The 22,629-nt window shown below is 43.6% G+C and overlaps 1 protein-coding gene across 1 annotated transcript; it reads right to left on the bottom strand.

Moving 5' to 3' along the window:
• Positions 1 to 2,465: 2,465 nt before the first annotated feature.
• LOC146377790 (uncharacterized) lies at positions 2,466 to 21,471 on the bottom strand. The gene is made up of 9 exons (XM_084943604.1): positions 19,145 to 21,471; positions 10,644 to 10,850; positions 10,124 to 10,337; positions 9,747 to 9,908; positions 8,678 to 8,896; positions 7,465 to 7,611; positions 7,102 to 7,342; positions 6,775 to 6,939; positions 2,466 to 6,416 (listed from the first exon to the last, which is right to left on the bottom strand). Exons 1-9 carry the CDS (start codon positions 19,837 to 19,839, stop codon positions 3,967 to 3,969), a joined length of 4,500 nt encoding a protein of 1,499 aa, XP_084799730.1. The 5' UTR covers positions 19,840 to 21,471; the 3' UTR covers positions 2,466 to 3,966.
• Between the last annotated feature and the right edge of the window lie 1,158 nt (positions 21,472 to 22,629).

Raw genomic sequence — 22,629 nt, 5'->3', positions numbered from 1 at the left:
TCCAGCCTCACACCTCCCTCTCAGTTAAAATGCCAGCACAGATGCGAAAAAGCTGAAATGTTTACAGTCAGACACTCATCCATTTGCTGAAACATTAATGCTGCTTTGTGAGATTCTGCAGGGGCTATTTAAACACAGTGCAAATAATAATAACAAGTGCAAATCCAATACGTTAATGCCTCTTAGCTTGTAGATGTGAAAAATAATTCCCTCTCTGACGCCCACAGAGGCTGAAGTGCTGTTGAAAACCTCTTGGACTCTAATGAGAGGGGAGGGGAAACACATGTGAGAGACAGAAAGTTAGCAGGTGTATCAGTGGGAATGTAATCCGCCCTCATGAAGGCGGATATTCATTTAGTTCCTCTCAAGAGCGGCAGAGATTTAAGTGTCCCCACATTCACAAGCTTAACCTTGGAAGTGAGCGTGCCTGCCCTCTGCGGAGAGGTACAGGATTAGGGTTGGGGATCCATGAGCAGCAGGCAGCGGCAGCAGCAGCAGAGCTAGAGTGGGAGGCAGAAGAGAAACACTTCACCAGTCATTCATCCCACACAGGTAGAGGTTGTACTGCGCAGAGCTGGACCTGAGTCACCAAACCTTCAGTCCTAAATCCTCCGAAATCATGTATGACTCCAAGGTTGAGTCACAGAGGTCAAGTCCAAGTCGGTTCTCAAGTGATACTCTGTGTGCGGATAATCCATCCAAGTAAATCTATTCAAAGTAAAGCAAAATGCTGGTTAGTGGCAGTGATAGGAAGCAGTCGTTGATTTAATTTCTTGAGTTAAATTTAAAGGCAAGTTTCGAGTTTGTATTTTCTAATTTCCTTATCTTGAATATAATAATTTAAAACTTACAATTTACTGACTGTTGTGGTTGGTTTTACACAGAAAAAATGCAGTTATCAAATCCCAATCTGAAAAAGAAACACTTCTTAATTGTTTATGTTTTATACAGCCACTTTATTAGGTACACCTTCCTAGCAGTGGGTTGGACCGCCTTTTGCCTTCAAAACTGCTTTAATTCTTCATGGCATGGATTCAACAAGGTGCTGGAAACATTCTTCACAGATTTTGGTTAATGTAGACATGCTAGCATCACGCAGTTGCTGCAGATTTGTCAGCTGCATGTCCATAATGTGAATCTCCTGTTCCACCACATCCCAAAGGTGCTCTACTGGATTGAGATCTGATGACTGCCGATGCCATTTGAGTACAGAACACATTGTTGTGTTCATGAAGCCAGTTTGAGATTATCTATACTTTGTGACATGGCACACTACCCTGTAAAAAGCAGCCAGCAGAAGATGGGTACGCTGTGATTTGCCACTAAAATCTGAAAAAAAAAACCCCCAAAACAAAACAAAAAAACAAAAACAAAAAAAACCGTGTGAGTTTCTTGCCCCAAAATACTGGTTAGTTTTTTCTAACTAAACGGCACATATGATTCTACCTTCATATTAGCTACAAGGATTTGCTTGTCAGATGTGTCCGATAAAACCTAAACAAGCCTATGTTATTGTTTTTATTTTCTATGTGGTATCTGTTGCATTTCAAAGAATGACCATGTCTAGATCTACCAAAAAAATCCATATTTCTCAGTAGGGCTGAAACACATACCATGATTCATATTTCACATAAAACATTAATAACTTGAGGTTTTTGTTTTGGTTTGGTTTTTTTTTTTTTTTTTTTGGTACTAAGAATCAAAACCTACTTCTAATGAAAATGACATAATACTTCTTTTTTTTTTAATTGGAGGGACATTTTCAATCTACAGTTACAAAGAACAAGTCAACTACAAGACAATTTGAGTTTTAAATTCCATGATTTATGCAAATTATGCTGTTGCTTTCCTGTAAACTGTCTTTCTGGGAGTGTGGTAAAAGCTTTACAACAGCATTTACACCTTTTTGATGGAAAAAAAACACAAGTATAATTGAAGTGTTCGATTAAAAAAAAGAAAATATGGAAAATCTGTGAGACAATCTTTTTGCGTGGGAGTGTTTGCTCAGTCACAGCTCTGAGCATGATTAAACAACAAAACAACAATTATTACTGTGGAGAGTTCACTTTTAACAGTGTAAAGCTTTTTTGTGAAACCCAATTCAGTTCAGTTCAATTTAATTTCTAATGTGCCAAATCACAACAACAAATCAAGACTCTACAATAATACAAAGAAAACAGAGAAAACCATCATATAACCCTATATGAACAAGCGCTTTGGCAATGGTGGGAAGGAAGAACTCCCTTTTAACAGGAAAAAAACATCTGGCAGAACCACTATAACTATAGTTTCTAACAATTTTTAGTTATGAATGTAAAAGTTCTGCTGAAATGGTCCAAAGGTCATGAATTCAAAATAGGTTGAAACCTAAATCAAGTCTGTGAGACTGAACACACACACACACACGCACACGCACACACACACACACACACACACACACAATAAGCTCACAACTCAACACGCTCGACAAGATGATACCTAAATCCACTTTATTCTTACATCCAGCTATACACCATCATCATCATCATGTCAGCATCATCTTCATCACAAGCAGAAAATCATCACCCTCAGTGTCACACTCATGATCATCAGTTTGGCAGCACTATTAGCCGTCTTTTCTTTCCAAAAGCTAAAGCTGTGATAAATAAAAAATAAAACATTTGGTCCTTAAATATATCGTCTAGGCAACATGGTATCAGGGATTAAGACAGAAATGCCTTGTTGCTACCCACAGAAAACATCAAACATCACTGGAAACTGTGCTGAAACAGTGTCATAGGGCGACAGAAGAAGGAAACCGCTAATTGAACATGAGGCCGACGGCAGCAGAGAGCAAAGTGTCGGGCAAACTGAGAGAAAGGGAGTGAGTCTATGAGCGTCAAAGAAACAGTTAGCGACCAGAGCTGTGAAATCAGATGAAAGGCAGCTAGACAGACACGAGATGAAAGACAAAGAGACCGAGGAGTGAGGAAGCACACAACAGACCCACAGAGAGGCACGTATTTACAGTACAGGGAGATGGGTGGAGAAAGAAAGAAATCAAGTGAACCACAATGCACAGCAGAGCAGTATTGTGTGTCACACACACGCACGCACACACGCACACACAGAGAAGAAAAAAAATACAATTTACAGAAGCTGTCAAAGCGAACATGTAGATTTAAAAGGTTTGTATTGTTCAAAAACTAAACACCACGCACCTGGGACAACAAAACTACAAGTGGACTGCTCCTAATTTTTCAAATTCATATGAATATTGACTTTACAGTGCTTTTTAAACGCTATATCAGTATAATTATTATTATTCTGATGAGAAAATATTACACTTTGGTGAAGAATGGGAGGCAAGAGGGAGTTGGAGCTGGAAACAAGGAAGTATCTGCTCTATTGCCTGCATCTTGTCATCGTGACTTTCCTTCAAACAGGAAAACGATTAATATCTTCCCACATTCATTATTATTGTCAAGGAAATTTCCTGTTTAATTAGTGAGAAAAATGCGTCACAAGTATTGCTTTTTTTCATTAGCTTCTAATTTTTTTTCCAGACTCCCAGACGTTGTTTTCTTCCCATTTTATTGTGTAGATACACTGCAGCATATTTCCACTTCAGCTCCCCAGCTTGCTCCAACAATCACTAACACAGATATGTATGTATACATTTGGATGGTTTTTTTAGACTCTGCCTTATCAACCCCTCTGCGGACCCCTAAAGTCTTTCTCCTGGATCCTTGATCGATGGCTTGGCTGTGAGTCACGTGAACACCTGATATTCTAAGACAATCACATCCTAGAGTGAATGCAAACATGTATCTGTCCTCGTGAGATCACGGCTTGTCTGGTGCCAACTCTGACACAACTCTGCATATCCATGGCTCTGCTATTCAGGCACCCACCACAACACAAAGTCCAACATTTTATGAGGTTTTCCTCCTCATCTTTTTTTTAATTTTTAAATTTTTTTATGTTTTACATGTTGGCGGGCAGTTTGTGTCGTAGTCCCTCTGAGTCTTTTCTGCCTGGTGACAGCTGAGGGTCTTTTTGTCCACCTTTAGGAGAGGTGGATTTGGCAGGGGAGTCTGCGTGTGCCGACTGGGTGGGTGCAGTGGTGGATGCTTGTGTGGTCTGGACAGGGGTGGAACGAGTATTGAGTTTTGTGGACTGGGTAGGGGCAGCCATGGTGCTTGGTATTTGTTTTGGGGGGTTAGAAGAGGCCGGCTGAACACAAGGAGAGGTGCTGGTGGTGGTGCTGGAGGGGGTAGAAAGAGAGGGGGGCTTTGTGGAGCTCTGGTTTGGACATAAAATTGTTGAGCAGGAGGCTGTGGGTGTGATTTGTTTGGCAGTGGAGCTTGGAGTTGGGACAGGAGATGTTTGCTTTACAGGATTAACTGAAAAAGTTACTTTAGTTGGAGCGTTAGTGCTAGCAGGTGTTTGGGACAGAGTTGAAGTTTGGGTTGGGGTGAGAGGTGAGACCTGTTTAGGAATCTGGCTTGAAGTGGGGACTCTAGCTGAGCTGGAGACTGAGGCCTGGAGACAAGGTGTTGGACTGTGGCATTTACTCAGGGAGGGGACCGATGTAAGAGGGATGGGAGATGAGGAAGGTGTTGGGGTGAAGGTCTGGGTAGGGGTACCCGGTGTGCTGGCTTGAGTAGGCGTTTGGGAGGGGGTAGATGTTCGGGTGCGGGTTGTTTGAGTGGGAGAAGGGACTGGAGTCAAGGCAGGGCTGGCACCCGACAATGGAGAAGCAGATGGTGGTGTGTTGGATGCCTTCGCTCTTGGGCTCTGGGGGTGGGGCGGAGAAGATGAAACCAAAGAGGAAGGGGGAGAAGAGGATGTGAGTGAGGATCTGGTCCCGTAAGGCTGAGGTAGTGGAACAGGGGTAGAAACAGAGGATGGAGGTGGCGTGGAAGATGGAGAGGGAGAGGACGAGCGGGAAGAGGGTGTAGGAATCGGTTTGGGACGAGGAATTGAAGAGAGCGACAGTGGGCTTGTTCCTGCCGATGGAGGGGTGGAGCAGAGAGGAGGAGAGGAGGAGCGGGAAGGGGTCATTGGGATTGGTTTCGGTCGAGGAGTCTGGGAAAGAATAGGTGTAGGAGATGAAGGAGTGGGTGCAGGGGAAGGGGTGGCAGAGGAGAGTGGGGTATGCTTTGGAGGAGAGGAAGATGCTGGCACAGAAGATGTAGAAGGCATGTGTGCAGCTGTGGCAGCAGAGGCAGTGTGAGCTGCAGACTGTGTGTATACAGTCTGTGCTATAGTGGGCTGGACAGGAACTGTGCCCTGTGCTTGTGTTTGTGCATTAAATGGCATATTTGTCACCAGCTGTACTGAAGGATTAGAGGTCAGCAGGCCTGCACTGCTTCCCCTGGCTAATTGCCCTGCCAGAAACGGAGCTGCTAGCAAATTACCGCCAGAGGCCTTCCGGTGAAGAGGAGGGTGAGGCTGCACTGCAGCCCAAGAGCGATGAGGCAGGGTGGGCTGTGAGGCTGAGAGCAGCCTGGCTTCCTGGGTGAGTCTACCCAGTGCTGGGAGACCCTGTGAAGTGTTTCCTCCATGACGTAACAGAGCCTCTTTTGCCCCTTGCTGAGCTGTAAGCGAAGTGTTGCCATCTGATGGGCCACTGGAGGCAGGCGGATTGGCGGCTGGTGTTTTGTGGGGAGGTGCAGCTGGTCCTCCTCCTCCTCCTGTTGGGGCTCCAAGAGATCCAGAAATTGCTGAGGGATGATCTGCCTGAAGTCGGAGGCTGTAATGGAGATTCCTTCCTTGTTGGACAGAAGTTGGGACAGAGGAGGCTGAAGTGGGTGGAGTTTTAGCAACAGGAGGTGATGTCACCCCACCAGGAGGGCCCATGGTTGAGGGGGAGACAGGAAATCCTCTTGGCGACAAGCCACCTATTCCTCCCATCGCCATCATCCCAATGAGAGAGCTCACAGAGGGGCGAAGGGGCTGCAACACAGGAGCACGAGGAGAAGAAAGAGGGAAAGAGGAGGAGGGAGAGGGGGAGATGAGAGGGGAGGGAAGGTAAAAAGCTCCTCCAAGAGCGTGCTGCTGCTGCTGCAGCTGCTGAAGCTGCTGCTGTTGCTGTTGCTGCTGGTGCATGAGGGCAATGGCTACATTACTTGTTGCAGCCGCAGTCTGCAGGGGAGCATGGACCAGCGGCGCCCAGATGACGGGGCGTGGCCGAGGAGATACCGTGCCACTTCTTCCAGCGGCAGCAGCGGCCACGATGGCATCCTGCATGGCTGGCATGCTGTCGTGTTTAACAATCTGCTGCACCAGCATGCTGTCACAGGAACCCAGACCTCCTGCTGTCATACCACCACCTCCTGGACCCCCCCCACCCCGGCCTCCACCACGACCCATGCTGCCACCAAGAGAACCGCCCTGGGACGACTTCCGCGTGAGCATGGAGTTCTTCCTGCCTGTAGAGGAGAAAAAGAAAGAGCAAATGTGAAATAAAATCTTCAACATGTCTTTGTAACCTGAGATACTGAGCTTGACAAAACGGAATGCCTAAAGGAATGATATCTTTTAAAGTAGGTAAAGCTGTCACGTAGCTGGAGTTTTAGCCTCAAGCGTTTTCCTGTTTTTTTACATTACAAAGATTTCTAATCCTGAATTATTTTTACTTTTAATTCTTACAGCTTGTATTCAAAGAGGACTCCTGATCTTTTGGCGGCTTGAACAATCCTAACAAAGGGCCTGTGATATCTGCAAGTATTTGGTATTGTCAGTATTGAAAAAACAAATGTATGTAGCAATTCAAAAACCACAAGTTACCAATACGGTCCAGTCGGTCAGCTGCAACAGTTTCAAAGGCACGTCGCATCATCGGGTGTTCCTCCAGAACCTCATTGAAGCTGTCCACACTGAGAGAGTACAAACGGCAATATGTGTCTGCTCGGACACTGGCTGTCCTCCGTCCTCGAGTCAATAAGCAGATCTCTGACAATTAGAGGACAGTTTTATCAATACAATAGGGAAATTGCAGTATATACAGTAGTTCTGCAAAACCAACCACAGAAAAAACTACTGCTATCTTCTGCTTCTGCTCCACCCTCCAAAACCTTCTCCTTCTTGTTTAACGAGACACCAAAACATCCTCACCTCCAAAGTAAGACCCATCACTCAGCTTGGTCTCCTTGTTGCCACGGGTCAGCACGCTGACACGTCCGTGCTGGATAAAGTACATCTTACGTCCAACTGTGCCCTCACGGATGATGAAGTCTGATGGCTGAAACACTTCAAAGCGGAGCTTGGTAAGTACAGCGGTCACAAAGTTGGGATCAGCGTTGGCGAACAGCGGCATGTTAGCAACCAGGCTGCGGCAGTTAAAGCTGACTATCTCCTAAACAAAGAGGAAGAAGGGATAAAGAGAGGAGGGAGTGCTAGTCAGAGATCTGCTGCAGGCATGAACACAGCATCTACGGCATGTATGTGTGATGGTGTGGGTGTTTGTGAGTTTATCACCTCTTTTAGCGGCTCACTAAGTTCTCCCAGGATGTTCTCTTCATCGAACATTTTTCCCTGGAAGCGGTGCTCGTAGTACTCATGGATCTTTTGCCGAACATCTGCCGGGAGCTTATGGAACGACATGTACTGCTCCACCTGCTTGTACTGCAATAACGAAGGCACAAACACATTCACTTTAAGAGAAGAGTACACGCAGACTGTGGAAATACATTCTTTAGAAATTTTACCTCAGAATCAACCTTGAAATGTGACCTCAGTTTGATATGTTTGTGTTGGTGTGTGTGGGTCAGTGCCTCAATAGATACTCAGACAGTGAGATGTATATATGTTAGATAGTAACTATCATCACTTTGCACAGCCATTGTGAGGTATAATTTCAAATCTACGAATGTTGACTCACAGCTCCAGTGGGAAGTTACGATCTCTTCAACACTGTGGGCATAATATTGTTTTTAACTGTACAATGTGAATTACCCTAATTCATTATATGCCTATATTTATTATGCAGAAGAACTTCAGTGATTTCAGACACCAACTTCTTAAATACTTTATCTTACTAGAGCGTACTTCCGGGTGTTAGAAATATGTTGAAATGTTTTTCCCCTTTTTTGAACTCTAGTTTATCTGTTGACCCCTTTGCTAGGTTCATCCCCAAATTGAAAAACACTACTCCCGTGGTTATCTGACTTTTTCTGGCAGGGTCCTCTTTAGGAGCTAAAAAAGTTCATGCCTCCCACAGTTTGTATTAATCATTAACACTAAAAAGGGCCTATTTTGATTTCTAGTAAAACAAAGGTCACTGTGATAACTTTAGCAAACTCTTTGTTTTTTTTTCCAACATAAATCACAAACTTGTTTTTTCCACACATTTTTCTCACAGTGATCTATGCTTCCCCTTGCACTGGCTTCATGCAAAGATTTGTTGGTTTGGGGCTCAAATTTAAGAATTTGGAATATTTTTTTGTTTCATTTTAAATTGTGAATCTTACCATCAGCATTCAAGTACTTCAGCATTAATTAAAACCAGCATACCGCTTATAATAGTAATTGAAACCCCAGACAAAAAAATTGAACAAAGTTTAAAGTCTGAACAAGGAGAGTCGACCTAAAGGCTGCAGGCTAGAACGGACCCACCTGGATGGCTTGTAGATCTACATAGTCAGAAGCACCCACAGTCATACGACACTCATAAACAAGCGTCATATTTCACCTTTTCCTGATACTGTCGCCGCGATGAGTCTAGTGACTGGATCAGAGCGGTGGCGTGGCCGATGAACATGGCATAGCAGGTGGCGCCTACAATCATACTGAGCATGGTGAGCCACACATCAGTCATCCCCTCGGGAGCCTGGGCACCATAGCCGATACACAACATGTGGCTCATGGCTTTGAACAGAGCATAGGAGTACTGCACACCCCATGTGTCGTTCTGTGAGCGGGAGAGGAAGAGAGGAAGGGTGACAGAGGAATAAAACAAGTTTCAAGCGTTAATTACAGAGACGCTGGAGCCTTGAACTGTTCTTATTTTAGTCGGGTTACGGGAGCGTTTTCCCCTCTGAGTGGCTCAGCCAAACCATTTTAGAAAATACAGCTGAGATCATAACATAATGCAGGAGAGCAATTTAAGTGCCGAAAGCCAGTGTGCTGACCAAAATCATAAAATCGAGCAGCTGCGCTACATATAAAACAATAAAAGAGCCGTCATCTTGCATTATTAAATAAATGTTCTAAAGACTGACAATAAAATGAGCCGCCTCTATGTGTGCGTGTGTGTTTGTATATGAGTCCAATTATACTAAGACGTTAATGGTCCATTGGACAAGGGGACCTTCTCTGGGGAAAATCCCAGCATCAGTCTGCTTAGCAACCATCACACAGGCAACTGCAAGACATGAGTCAGCTGAATATCTGAGTCTGTATGCTTTCATGCAAAATCTCCAGCAGGTCCCCAGGCCTTCCACAGATTGAGCTCATTCACACCTACACCTGATCTCTCGGAGGTTTTTAATTACAGTCAATCTTATTCCAACTGGACATGTTGCTGCATGAGCCAGTTAACACAGAGAAGGGGCAAAGCATGGCAAATCTGATAAACAGTGAGTCTTTTCAGAAGCAGCGGTTTGCTTCAATCTCAAACAAATATTGCGCACGCTGTTCAAACAATCCAGATAGGGTTTTGTGTGATTCATTCAGCTCAGCCTGAACGTCACATCCTGCGTCTGTTGGCCTGACAATAAAGTCGTTCACTGAAACATATTAAAAATAACACAGAGACTCACCACCATCACGTTCTTAGAAACCCAGCAGTCAGGAGGGAAGTCCTGCAGCATGGGGACCAAAAACTGGAGACAGCCGTCCCAGTGGCACAGCAGCAGCATCATGCCAATTAGATTTACTATCCTTACCATAGCACTGGCAAGGTCATAGGTCATATGGAAGATCTGAGAAAGAAGAGGATGTAAAAATAAGTGAGGTTAAAGAGAGCAAATGGGGTTTTAGATTTTTTTTATCCCTAAAAGCCTCTTGATCAGCAGCACATCCAAAACAGGGGTGCCTCTGCCCTCCAAGCATGTTGTTTCATACAAAAGGGGCTTCTGATGAGTCATGCCTTAAATATTAAATCTTTTCCACAAATATCTGAGTTTGTGCTTCTCACCTCCTCCCACTGGTGGATGTAGCGGATGAGCCTGGACAGGCGCAGGAGCCGAAGCAGGCTCAGGATTTTGGTGAAGCGGACTATCCGCAGCGCCCTGGCCGTCCTGTAGACCTCTGAGTCTAGACTGTCCACCATTAGGAAGATGTAATCCACCGGGATGGATGACACAAAGTCCACGAGGAACCAGCTCTTCAGGTATTTCTGGCGAATCGCCCTGACGTTAGAGTGAGATGGAAGACCAGTGTCATTCCTCATTAGGTAGTCTAGTCTCGTGGAAGAGAGTTCAACATTTGCTTGGCATGAAACCTTCCTCATAAATATTCAACAGGAACACAGTGGGATTTGAACAAAGCTCTGCCACTGGCCTCACATCACCTTTTCACATCTCACACATTAATTTGTTTGAACACAAACCCAGCAGATGGCCAGAAGAGCAAATTTAAATTTATGGCATTGGGCCTGCTGCACTGATATTCCAGACAATACACACACACACATGCACATAAATGCTCCTTCTAACCTCGGGTCGAGTAATATCTCAGTGTTGTCTTCCTTGACGATGCCGGTCCTGAAGTTAAGGACCAAATCGACCATGAAGAGAGTGTCCGAGACCACGTTAAAGATGATCCATGAAGGAGTGTTCTCGTCTCGAAAGAACGTGATGCCCACTGGCAGGATGATTAGGTTTCCCATCATCAGCAGTAACATCAAAAGGTCCCAGTAGAATCTAAAAAGATAACGATGGACAGTTACTCTTTATTTACCTCTGGTCTCTCCATCTTCGTTTCTTGTTTCTTTATTTTCTTATATTGTCTTGTTGTTTTAAAAGGTTTGCCAAATAGCACAAATAGAATTTAAAATAAAGGCAAAAACATCTCAAGCTGCTGTTTGGATTGAAGACAGCTTTGCACACTTTGGCAGTATCTTAACCAGTTGAATATGCTGACTCACATGCTCATTTCAAAACAGAAAAAAGACTTTGATGTTGTGGTAAAAGAGGTTTAGCAGCACTTCGCAAAGCAAAAACAGAAATATTAAATATTAATGTAAGCGAAATTTCTCTTTTTTTCTTTACTGGGACCAATATAAGCTTCATCTATATGTATGTTTAGCATAAGTCAGTATTACTGAAATCTTTATTAACATGATTTTACAAACAGAGACACCACGGTTTTGTCACCTGTGAGCAGCTCAAATGATGAGCATTAACAGAATACTCAAAACTGAACAGGATTAGTATTCACTGCGACTGAAATCTGTATGTGTCACTTTGTCACTTTTCAAGAGTGAACCTGCTTATAAGCTCTTTGTGAAATGACAGTGTGGTGAAGTGTAGCAATCACGCATAACATTTTGACCACCGGCAGGTGAAGTGAATAACACTGATTATCTCTTCATCATGGCACCTGTTAGTGGGTGGGATATATCAGGGAGCAAGTGTATATTTTGTCCTCAAAATTGATGTGTTAGAAGCAAGAAAAATGGGTAAGTGTAAGGATTTGAGTGAGTTTGACGAGAGCCGAACGGTGAGACAAAAATGGCTGGGGTGTTCCTGGTATGCAGTGGTCCAAGGAAGGAGCAGTGGTGATGCAGGGGCGTAAACGCTGGGCAGCGTGGTTGGATCCAGCAGACGAGCTGAAAAGTTGATGCTGACTGATAGAAAGATGTCAGAATTTGTTGGGTATAAGGCTGAATAGCCACAGACCAGGGTCAGGGTGTCCATGCTGACTCCGGTCCACCACTGAAAAAGCCAACAATGGGCATGCCAGCATCAGAACTGGAACACAGAGCAATGGAAGAAGGAGGCCTCTTCTGATGAATGACGTCTTCTTTTACATGGTGCATGTGCTTTAATATATGGCATCAGGAAGTACTATGGGAAGAAGTCCAGCAGAGGCAGTGATCTGCTAGGAAACCTTTGGTCCGTGTGGCTCTTACTTTGACACTTGCCACCTTCCTAAGCATCGTTGGAGACCATGTATACTATGGTCTGCATTTAATCATTAGTTATTAATCTCTGGCTCTCTTCCTCAGTGTGTGTTTTGTCTGGTCTTCCTCCCCTCCCACCTAACTTGTTGCGGCAGATGGCTGCTCCTCCCTGAACCTGGTTCTTTCTGAAGTTCGTTCCTTTCCCACTGCCACTAAGTGTTTTCTCAGAGGGGGATATTTGATTGAGGCTCTCTCTCTTTTATTGTAGGACTTTTACCTTACGATATAAAGCTCCTTGAGATGACTGCTGTTGTGATTTGGTGTTATATAAATAAAATTTAATTGAACCTTTTAATGGAAATTATATTCCTCGATGGCCTGTGGTTTCTTGCAGCAGGACAATGCCCCCTGCCACTAAGCAAAAATTGTTCAGGAATGATTTAAGGAGCACATTGAGATTGAGGTGTTGATTGGCCTTAGTGCCAGATACCACACCTTCACCCATCAAGGCATGGACTCTAGTGGGAGGATGGGTCTGGCCTTCTCTGGCTGCAAAAAGGGGACCAACACAATATTATCCAGGTGGTCATAATGTTATATGTGATTTGTGTACAGGAAGATGAGAGAGCCTAGAGCATGCTTCTTCTACTGTGATGAGTCAAAATTCCTACTGTAAAAAAAAAAGAAAAAAAAAAGACTGTATCCTGCACTTGATGTGGATAATGCTACGTTTCCTGCATATTCATTTAAAAATAATGTTGTTTGGCTGAATCAGGGCGCCGTGTCTTCCTCTTGTGTTGCTCCACATTGCAAAAGGCAGAGCCAAGCATCCGTCCATTTTTACATTCCCATCCTAAACACATAATCCTGAAAAATTAGATTCAAAGGGGCACAACTCTGATTCAATTTTACATTTCCATAAGTTCAAAGAGACACATCAAAACAAGATTGGTCAAAGTTGAAGCACCTGAGGGCAAGATGGTATCACGTTCTTAAAGCTTCCCCACCGACTTGGTGCCATTGGATTTTCTAGAACTTGTTAAATGCATTTCCACCAGATTAAAAAAAGAAAGACTGCTGCTAGTGGTTAAAAGATGCTACTGGCACAGTTATACAACATTGGTGGTCCCAAAGTTGGAGGGGCAGATGCAAGTGCCTATGGGAGATGTTACTGCAAGAAATTTGCCACCATTCTGATAAAACTTCAGTGAAAGCAGGAGAGGCCTCTCTGTGAAAAGCAGGGCCCATCTTTGAAGCGCCTTGAGGCGACTTTTGTTGTGATTTGGCGCTATATAAATAAAATTGAATTGAATTGAATTGAATTGAACTTGTAATATTCAGTTCTCCAACTTGCAAACTGAAGGGCACTTCTCAAAATGCAACTGGCCAGCTCTCTCGTACCTGATAACCACCCCGACCTTTTAAAAATTCACATTTCTACTAAGATTTCTGTAAGATTTTAAAAACTTTCATAAAGCTACAAATGTGTTCAAACAGGTGTTTGTACATGTTTGAGAGCAGAAAGTGTGTGTTTTTGTTTTTTAAATAATCTGTGCTTATTCTCATCTGTGAGCCAGGACAATAACAAGTGCAGTCCTCCTGGTAATATAAGTCAGGCTGTAGTAGATATGAATGTTTCCCTCAAGACAGTTTCATCCTTTGCTTTGGCAAGATAAAGCACCTGTGCTTCATACTAATAAAAAAAAAGCAGAAGTGATTTGAGAAAAGGAGGAAGACAGTGAAGAACAGAGGGAGGCAAACGATCAGTAACCTTGGGAGGCCTCATCAATCTGAATGTCATGCTGGAGGACTCCGTGATGTAGCCGTCTCGGAAAAAAAAGCAGGCGATCACTCATGTCATTTGGATGCTGAAAGTGATTAAAGTATGACAGAAGAGCCGATCCAATCATCGGGAGATGATTCGTGTCATCTCTCTCTCTCGTTTCTGCTAAGCCCTTTAGCCAACGCGTTATCAATGACTTGCTTATTCTTGCATCCTCACGCTGTCTCCGTCTCGCTCATTTACACACACAGTGTCTCTTTTTTTAGACAAAGTACACTCAAGCTCTGCGGTCGATTGCTATGGAGCACCAATTTAGTAACAGAACCTCATGGTGTGATGCTACCACTAGACTGATGAATATTAAGCATGCATGAGTCATTGCTCGCCCCACACACTCTTCTGTCTGACTTTGTCACTTACACTGACAGATGTATTGCTTCATAATCACTGGCAACAAACACGCAGGGATTATTTACAGCAACATGGTCGCTCTTGCAGTTGTCGTAGCAGTGAAGGCGATTTACTCCTGACTTGGAGAACTCGCCTTGTTAACTCTGACTGTGGGAACATGTCTGTAAATTACCTCATGCCTGTCAGGACCCCGTATACAATATGAACCATAATCCTGTACCTAATGAGGCTCCCATGGAAAACCTTAGAGAGGTTACTTTTAAAACAATTAATTTAACATTGACGTGTGGACTTTGCTTTTGCCCTTTTAACCAAATTAGACACTTAATAATGTCTCTACTGAAGTGACTAACTGATCAGCATAAAATAATCCTCAACCAGTGACTAACTGATCATCCAACCACTGATTATTGATTAACTGCTTGGAAAAACATTCCATGGACACAGTAAAATGATTGTTCCTCCTCTTGCGATGCATTTGTCGACATCTACATCAATATTATGTCAATATTTAAATTAAAATATGTAGGCGCTCTGAAACTGACTCCCCAGTAAATTTAACTTACTATAGTCACTAGCTCATGACTCCTTGTGGTAACACAGAATTTGCAGCAAAGAAGAAAGTCACGGGGAGCGGGGGTGGGGAACAAATCAGACAGCTAATTAACTCTGACAGGTTACCAAAATTAAGTTATAGTGATAAAACACACAAACGTCATGGCTGAGTGAATTCATATATAATTCCAATATTTTACCCACTGAGATTTTCTTCCTCTTAAAATATTGTTATGTGTCATAGATGATTGTGTTACCACATGATATACATGAGTATCACAGCATAAATATATTATGACATTACTGTTATTGTAGGCCACATATTGTGATTTTATCATATTGAAGATTATGCTCTGATTTCCACATCTAATTTACAGATTATGGAAAATATTGTTTGTGTCAGCGCTGTATTATAGGTGGAAAATGCTAGTACATATACAGTGTACAATTTATTAGGTACACCTTCCTAGTATTAGATTGGACCCCCTTTTGCCTCCAGAACTGCTTTAATTCTTTGAAGCATAGATTTAACAGGGTGCTGGAAACATTCCTCAGAGATTTTGCTCCATGTTGGCATGACAGCATCACGCATGCTGCAGATTTGTTGGCTGAACATTCATGAATAAATCTCCTGTTCCACCACATCCTAAAGGTGCTTGTATTGGAAATGGAATCTGGTGACGGTGGAGGCCATTTAAGTACAGTGAACTCATCTTCATTTATAAGAAAGCAGTTTGAAGTGATTTGAACTTTGTGGTACTGCGCATTATCCTGCTGGAAGCAGATGAGTACAATGTGATCATAAAGGGTTGGGCATGGTCACGAACAAAACTAAGGAGTGCTTAAATGATGCTCAGCTGGTACAACGGGACTCAAACTGTGCCACAACTATCACACCACCACCATCCTGGACCATACAAGGCAAGATGGATCCATGTTTTCATGTTGTTTATGCCAAATTCTGGCCCTACAATCTGAATGTCTGAGCAGAAATTGAGACTCATCAGACCAGAAAACATTTTTACAACCTTCTGATGTACAGTCTGAGTTTCCTGTTCTTAGCTGACAGGAGTGGCACCCAGTGTGTTCCTGATCTGCTGTAGTCCATCTGCTTCAAGGTTCAACATGCTGTGCATTCAGAGACGCTCGTTTGCATATCTTGCTTGTAACAAGTGGTTATTTGAGTTACTGTTGCCTTCCTATCAGCTCAAACCAGGCTGGCCATTCTCCTCTGACCTCTAGTATTTTGAGGTACTTGAATATATTTTAATGTGCATTTGCTCCTTGAGCTATCTAATCTAATCTATTTTATTATTTGTTTATTTCCTTGTTTTTAAATGTCTGTACAGTACCAGCTAACAGCTCACAATCTGAAATGTTAGATGGTGACTTGTTAGCAATTCACCTGAAGAAATATTCCTCTTACATCAAGTCAGTTTCTTTTTTCTTATTCCTTTCATGCAATGAAACAGTAACATTCATGTTTGGCCTTTTCTTCTAATGGACTTGCTTTTGCTCGAGTACTTACTGAGTACTTACTCCTACTGCTCGATATAGTACATTACCCTTCAGGGAATTATGTATTTCTCATCTTTAACTTAAGAAAATATATTTATTCTTGCAATCTTGTATGTATCATACAGGTTTCACAGATTAAAATGTGGATTTTATACATTGTTTTAGTTTGCTGAGTAAAATACTAGGTGACACTGTCCATGTACACTGCACATTACTCTGCTTCTATGTACTACAGCCTACTGTTTCCATGGGGATGTGACAGCTGATTCAAACCTGAATGAAGAAGGGAAGACCCAAACAGACAAGAAGATGTGACAGCCAAACTAAAAATCAGAATAAATACCTGACACGACCTGGTTTCTCGAATTTTCCACCTGGTGAAACACCAGGAGCTGTGTACTGCGCGGTTCATTCAGGTATAAATGCATATAGTGTGCACTTGTGAACTGCACTCGCACATGCTTATACACACACAGGAATTGCAAATGCAATCAAAGCTGGTCTCTGTAACCTCATCAGTATTCCATTTTGAACACGAACAGGTGGTGGAGGGTAACCGACCTGTATCTACCTGCTCAGCTGTTGTCATACCAAAAAACCAAATCTACTGTAATTGAGGCCAAGTGTGTCCTGTGTTGCCTGTGATTGGTTCCCTGCTTGCGGTTGGCCAGATGTCAGCTCCTTGCAAGTTTCCACCCATCATCCAGCCCGGCACATACAGACAAACAAGGACAACTGTACATGTATCAGCAGCATCCCTGATTCAACATGAATTCACTCTGCTTCTATTTCTAACTCTCCCCACCCTTCATCTCTCACTTTGTATGCTTCTCATGCCACAATGTGTATTTTCTTCACCTCTTCTGCCCCTTGTTATGTATTCTTATAGGTGCAGCAGCAACACATCTTTTCTTAATGAGGTGAAAGGTGTGGGAGCTTATCGGCAGACTCAGTAATGACAGACCAAATGTACGAGCACAAGCGCTGCCACACATTCTAGTGGCTGCCAGGGCCAAAACACATAAAGCAGCTCTGAAGGTAATCTGTCTTCTTGTCTCTCGCGCCTCGGCCTTGCAAAGTTCCTCTTCAGGTACTTAACGGAAAAGTTAGATGACTGAATAATGCATAATGCATACTCAACTTTCATAATTTAGAATGCCATACATAATTGACTAAAATTCAATTGCAATTCTGCAAAGGGCTAATTAGGACTATTTAACTCATCAGATGTCTTGGTTGAACATCAATTAATGCAGGACAGGCTGAGATTCAATGAAACACAAACCCATTCACAACACTCTTTGTCGATCTTGCCCCACCTTCCTCGCTGACTACCTACATCACATTACCTGCGAGCAGCCTCATAAGAAGCACTTGTGAGTGATCATTACATTGACAGACAATACAAAATGACACAATCAGTGTGTGCCTGTGTGTGGTTGATGAGACAAAAGTGGGCCAGGAGCCTTGGGGATCAAGTCATCCATTGTTGCTGCAGTCTGTCTGGAGATTATGAATGCTGCCTCTCCCTTTGCTGTCCATCTGCACATCTTAGGCACATGCAATTATGGAGAGCGATTTTCTGTGAATACCTGGCCTATTAACTCATAAATAATAATGCATATTTAACATGTGCAATGGTGCATGCAATCTAGCCAGGAGTGTTAAGGATAGCCTGCCAGGCACTCATGAAGTTTATCTCCCATACTGGCCTCCATTCAAAAAGTTGCAATAAAAAACAGCCTAATGAAAATCCACTGTGTACATCATATATATATATATATATATATATATATATATATATATATATATATATATGTAGAGAGAGAGAGAGAGAGAGAGAGAGAGAGAGATGTATAAATCACAACACTCCCCTCAAGATGCTTTATATTGTAAAGTAAAGACCCTACAATAATACAGAGAAATCCCCAACAATCAGACGACCCCCTATGAGCAAGCACTTGGAGACAATGGGAAGGAAATCTCCCTTTTAACAGGAAGAAACCTCCAGCAGTTTCAGGGAGGGGCACTTATCTTTCACAACCCGTTAGGAATGAGTAACCAAACCCGGCTTACCCATTCCTGTACTAACTATTCAGCTCAGGTGGCAGAAAAATGATAATCCCTCTGTAAAGCCACCAACAGGGAGCGCTGTGCTTGGTTAAGCCACCTTTACATGAAAACATACTGAACTTTTTACCTAAGTTACTTGGAAAGGGACGTGCACCTTTTGTCTATATCTGTAAAAGATTATTTCCAGGAAACAACAGGCTACTATAATAAAATGTTCCTCTTAGAAATGGAGACCAGCCATTGTAGCGTTCTGTCTATCTTGGAGACCTTAGCCCCTGATCACTGCTCTTTCCATGAGCACCTGTAGCTGTGTCTTTGTTGTACAACCCCAGTTTAAGCTTCATCTTCTCCTCTAACCCTGACATAACTTACTATGCACTACTGACGTGCCCTGGGAATATATATTTAGCCTCCTGCATTTCTTTCTCCTTTCCCAGTTGTCCTCCTTCCCATTTCCCCTGTTAACAAGTGAAGAGGTTGCTTAATGCATGATCTGTTTTCCTTTTCCTCTCTCTTTCTCTCTCTAGTTAATTGTCTATCATTATACTTCAAGTGTGCTCTGTAAAAGTGAGCATGAATTCAACTTGCTTTGATCCACATTTCTCAGAAAAAACATAATCTGTATTGAAAATGCTACAAGTGGCATTTAATTCACAAACCAACATCAGAGTGACCAGCTGCTGTGGAGGGTGTGTGTGTGTGTGTGTGTGTGTGTGTGTGTGTGTGTGTGTGTGTGTGGGAGGGCTCCATACCTGAAGTCACTGTAGGGGTGGATGATCCACGCTCCTGCTGATTTCAGTCTTTCCTGCTCCTGTTCCACAGCTTTGTGCGATCCAAACATGCGCAGACTGAACTTGTTGACCCCAGGCTGAAGCATGGCTCCAAACTGTCTCTGGATGAAGGTGCTCTGGTTGGAGTTGCTGTAATCTTCCCCGTCCAATCCCATGCCAAACCCACCCAGGCTAGACTGACCCATCATCTCAGGGGTTCCTGCTGCATTGGTGTTGCATGCTGTGGTTGTGGTGGTCTCTGCACCGGTGGCCACCACCATGACTCCGGTCCCGGTGGAGGACGTAGAGGCCAGGGCTGCACGGGAGGCGAAGCCTACTGATCGCGGAGGAGGATGGGCTGTGCCAGAAGAGGAGGACGGAGGAGGCGGCAAGGGAATCGGGGTAGTTGGAGTGCCTGCTGTACGGAAGGGCAGGCCGTCCCTGGTGGAGGCGCTCATGATGGAGAGGCGACGCCCGCGTCCACCTGAGGATGTGCTATCTGCCCCAAAGGAGCCCTTTTCTCCCTCCAGCGAGGCCTGGGACAGCCTGTAGCCGGGAGAGGGCAAACTGCCCTTACTGCGCCTCTTCGAGTCCCCTCCGTTACGCCTGGGCAGGCTGTCACCCCCGGACCCCCCGGCGCTACTAGGGGTACCCACACCTCCAGCCACCCCATCCATCCCAACTCAGGGAAGGGGAGGAGTGTGAGGGGAGGATCAATATAACCTGTGACCCCCACCCCTCAGAATAACTATTCAGTACTGTCGACCTGTCTAGGTTACATAGATGAGAAAGTCAGTGACGCTCTGAATGTTAAATTGAAGAAGCGACAGAAAAGTGCAGTGTGTCTCCAGTCATTCTCCCGGAGTCTTCCGCCCTCTTTCCGCGGATGTGGCCATCCTTACCTCAGTGCCCTTGGAAAAAGCCCCATCCAGACAAAAATCTTCCCCCCCCCTATCACTGTGACGCCAGCAGCTTCACTTTTCCTCTTTTCTTAAAGAGTCTCGTTTGTCCTTACAGATGTTTCTCTGCCAGTCCTCCTTCCTCGTCCTTGAAACGCTGCTCTCCGCCCGAGGCCCTCCCTCTCCGTTCCACAGTCGCCCTTAACGCTCCGACACCGGTCATATTGGCACCGGATTCCCGGTCTATTGTAGATAAGAGCGCTCGACGCTCATTGGCCGTCCGTGTCCTGTCCGTGTAGCCTATATGTCCAGGCTGCCTTCCCAGTCTTTGCCTCTTTCATCATATATCATTATGTAAGAGATGTTTTGGGCGCTAAGGTGTCAGACTGGGGAACATTCATCCGAGGATGAAAGACAAGGACACTCGATACTCTGTTAGGAGGGATGGGTTGTTAACGGACAGAAAGGACGCACGAAAAAAGGCACAAACGAGCGCTCATTCCGAGACGCACTGATTCATAAGGACACGCACTCGACCAGCAACCAGGCACATGCACACAGGAAAAACGGGAACAAATACGGCTGGGAAGGAAGTCAGAATACCCCAGGTCTAGCCCATGTTTTCACTGAGTCCGCCACACGTTGTCATTTTCAGTATCCGTGCGGGAAAAAACACCTTCACCATGACGGAAAACCCATCTAACCGCGACTGAAGCGCAGTCAGAAACACAGACAGATTTCCTCCTTTACAAAAAAGCTATTTTATTTAAAAAAAACAAAAAAACAAAAAACCTGATACCGCAATTAACTTGATGAGGTTCTCACAGCCTGACGCACCACATTCCATGTTTCCTCACATACAGGCGCTGCCATGCACTTCACTTCACTTTTCAATGACACTGTGTCCAGTCTACAGGGATACGGCGGCGTCCCTTCCCCTCTTATGGCACCAACGGCAGATTACAGACTCTACATTTAAACGAAGAAAGCCGCTCAGAGGTAAAACTGTGCGCTCCCATGAATTTCAAACCTTCCTTAAATAAAAAAAAAAAAAGCAACTTGTTGAGCCTTGGTCCTCAGGAGATTGTGCAGAGCAGATGGAGTCCAGTTTACGGCTCAATTTACTTCCTTTTCTGACTCAACACTCAGAGGTCGGTCTGACACGTCCGCAGAAGCGCGCAGCCAGCGCGTGCAAATGAAATATTAAATAAATAAATGTCCATATAATAGTCGGAATCTAATCAGCTTGTTGCCATGGCATCCGCATCCCCATCATCCTTCCCCCAAGGCCGCATGACCAGCCGGCGAAAGACGCACGCATCCCTCGCAGGTACAGGATGCGCGTCATCCCTTCTCACCAATGCGGCGAGGGAGCGCGTGATGGAAAGAGGGATGATGAAACTTTATTTAAATAGCAAAAAGGGGCAAGCCTTTTTTGTACCAACAATGGGGAGGACTTATAAAGGAAATAAAAGAAAAATGAATGAAGTCCTTAAAGAACGCTGTGATCCAAACAACGTGAAGCAGATACACCTTTTAGAAATGAAATAATAAATATTAATTCAATCTGCAGTTAAACTCCAGAGCTTGAGTTCGTCTAGAGAGATATGAAGGCTGATACATCATGAAATAGATGACAGGGTAGTTTACTGTAATGTACTTTTCCCCTTTTAAATATTTTAAATGTATTTAAGTACTCGACTGCATTTTTCACAGCAAGATTGACTTTTATTCGTCAGTTGTTTATTGGTTATCCTTCTTAAATAAGAGACTTTATAGTCGATCTGTCAGTATTCTAAGGTCAAGAAATATTGTGAATGCAAGGATTTTAAATGTAACAGAGTAGTTTATTTTTTATGTGTTGTTACGAATTGTGAACACATCTACATCCAAATTACACTCAGCAGGGAAAATTATGTTCAGCTTAAGAACAGCTGTGAAGTACTTTATGTAAACATCTAAAACTACAACATTTGAGGGAAAAATTACATTTGACAGCTATTTACTACTTAGTATAAAAAGGGCGCCTATTATGTTCATTTACAATTGCTGTGATGGCTATTTTTATTCTTGGATTAACGAGTGGGAGGCTAAATACTGTGTACAGCAGATGAATAGTATCTGAAAGCCATGTCCTTAAGAAACGGGGGAAAATCCAGCAACGTCCCAATCTGCTAGGCCTTCAGTCAATCCATCTGCTGTTCACTGAAGTCTCATCAGAAAAACTCTCAGTGCAAGGGTGGGTGTCAAGAAGCCATTCTTATTGAAGGGAAACAGGGAGAAAGGCTGTGGTGTGTCAAATTACACAAGAACTGGACCGAAAATGAATGACAACAGGTATTGAATTGATGAATGGAATTGATGAATCACAATTTCAATATTTGGTTCTGATCATCACCACCATTATCAAAACTGATGGAATTATAGATGGAGAAAAGTACCATCACATATTGATCCACCATTCAATAACATCTGGAAAGAGTCTGATTGGAAGCGGCTTCAATATTTGGCATGACAATGATCCCGAACACACTGCCAATGTAGTAAAAGCACACATGACATCAGTCG

Source organism: Perissodus microlepis, chromosome 11 (assembly GCF_051167445.1).
Source record: "Perissodus microlepis isolate ML-2025 ecotype Zambia chromosome 11, ASM5116744v1, whole genome shotgun sequence".
NCBI lineage: Eukaryota > Metazoa > Chordata > Actinopteri > Cichliformes > Cichlidae > Perissodus > Perissodus microlepis.
The sequence above is the reverse complement of the archived record's forward strand: the minus strand, read 5'-3'. Positions and strand labels throughout refer to the sequence as shown.

Excerpts from the sequence above, each read along its gene's own strand:
- LOC146377790 (XM_084943604.1), bottom strand. The coding sequence starts at position 19,839 with ATGGATGGGGTGGCTGGAGGTGTGGGTACCCCTAGTAGCGCCGGGGGG. Across the intron at positions 10,851-19,144 it reads CACCCCTACAGTGACTTCAG|ATTCTACTGGGACCTTTTGA; the intron begins GTATGGAGCCCT and ends TTATCTTTTTAG. Across the intron at positions 7,612-8,677 it reads GGCGACAGTATCAGGAAAAG|TACAAGCAGGTGGAGCAGTA; the intron begins GTGAAATATGAC and ends TCGTTATTGCAG.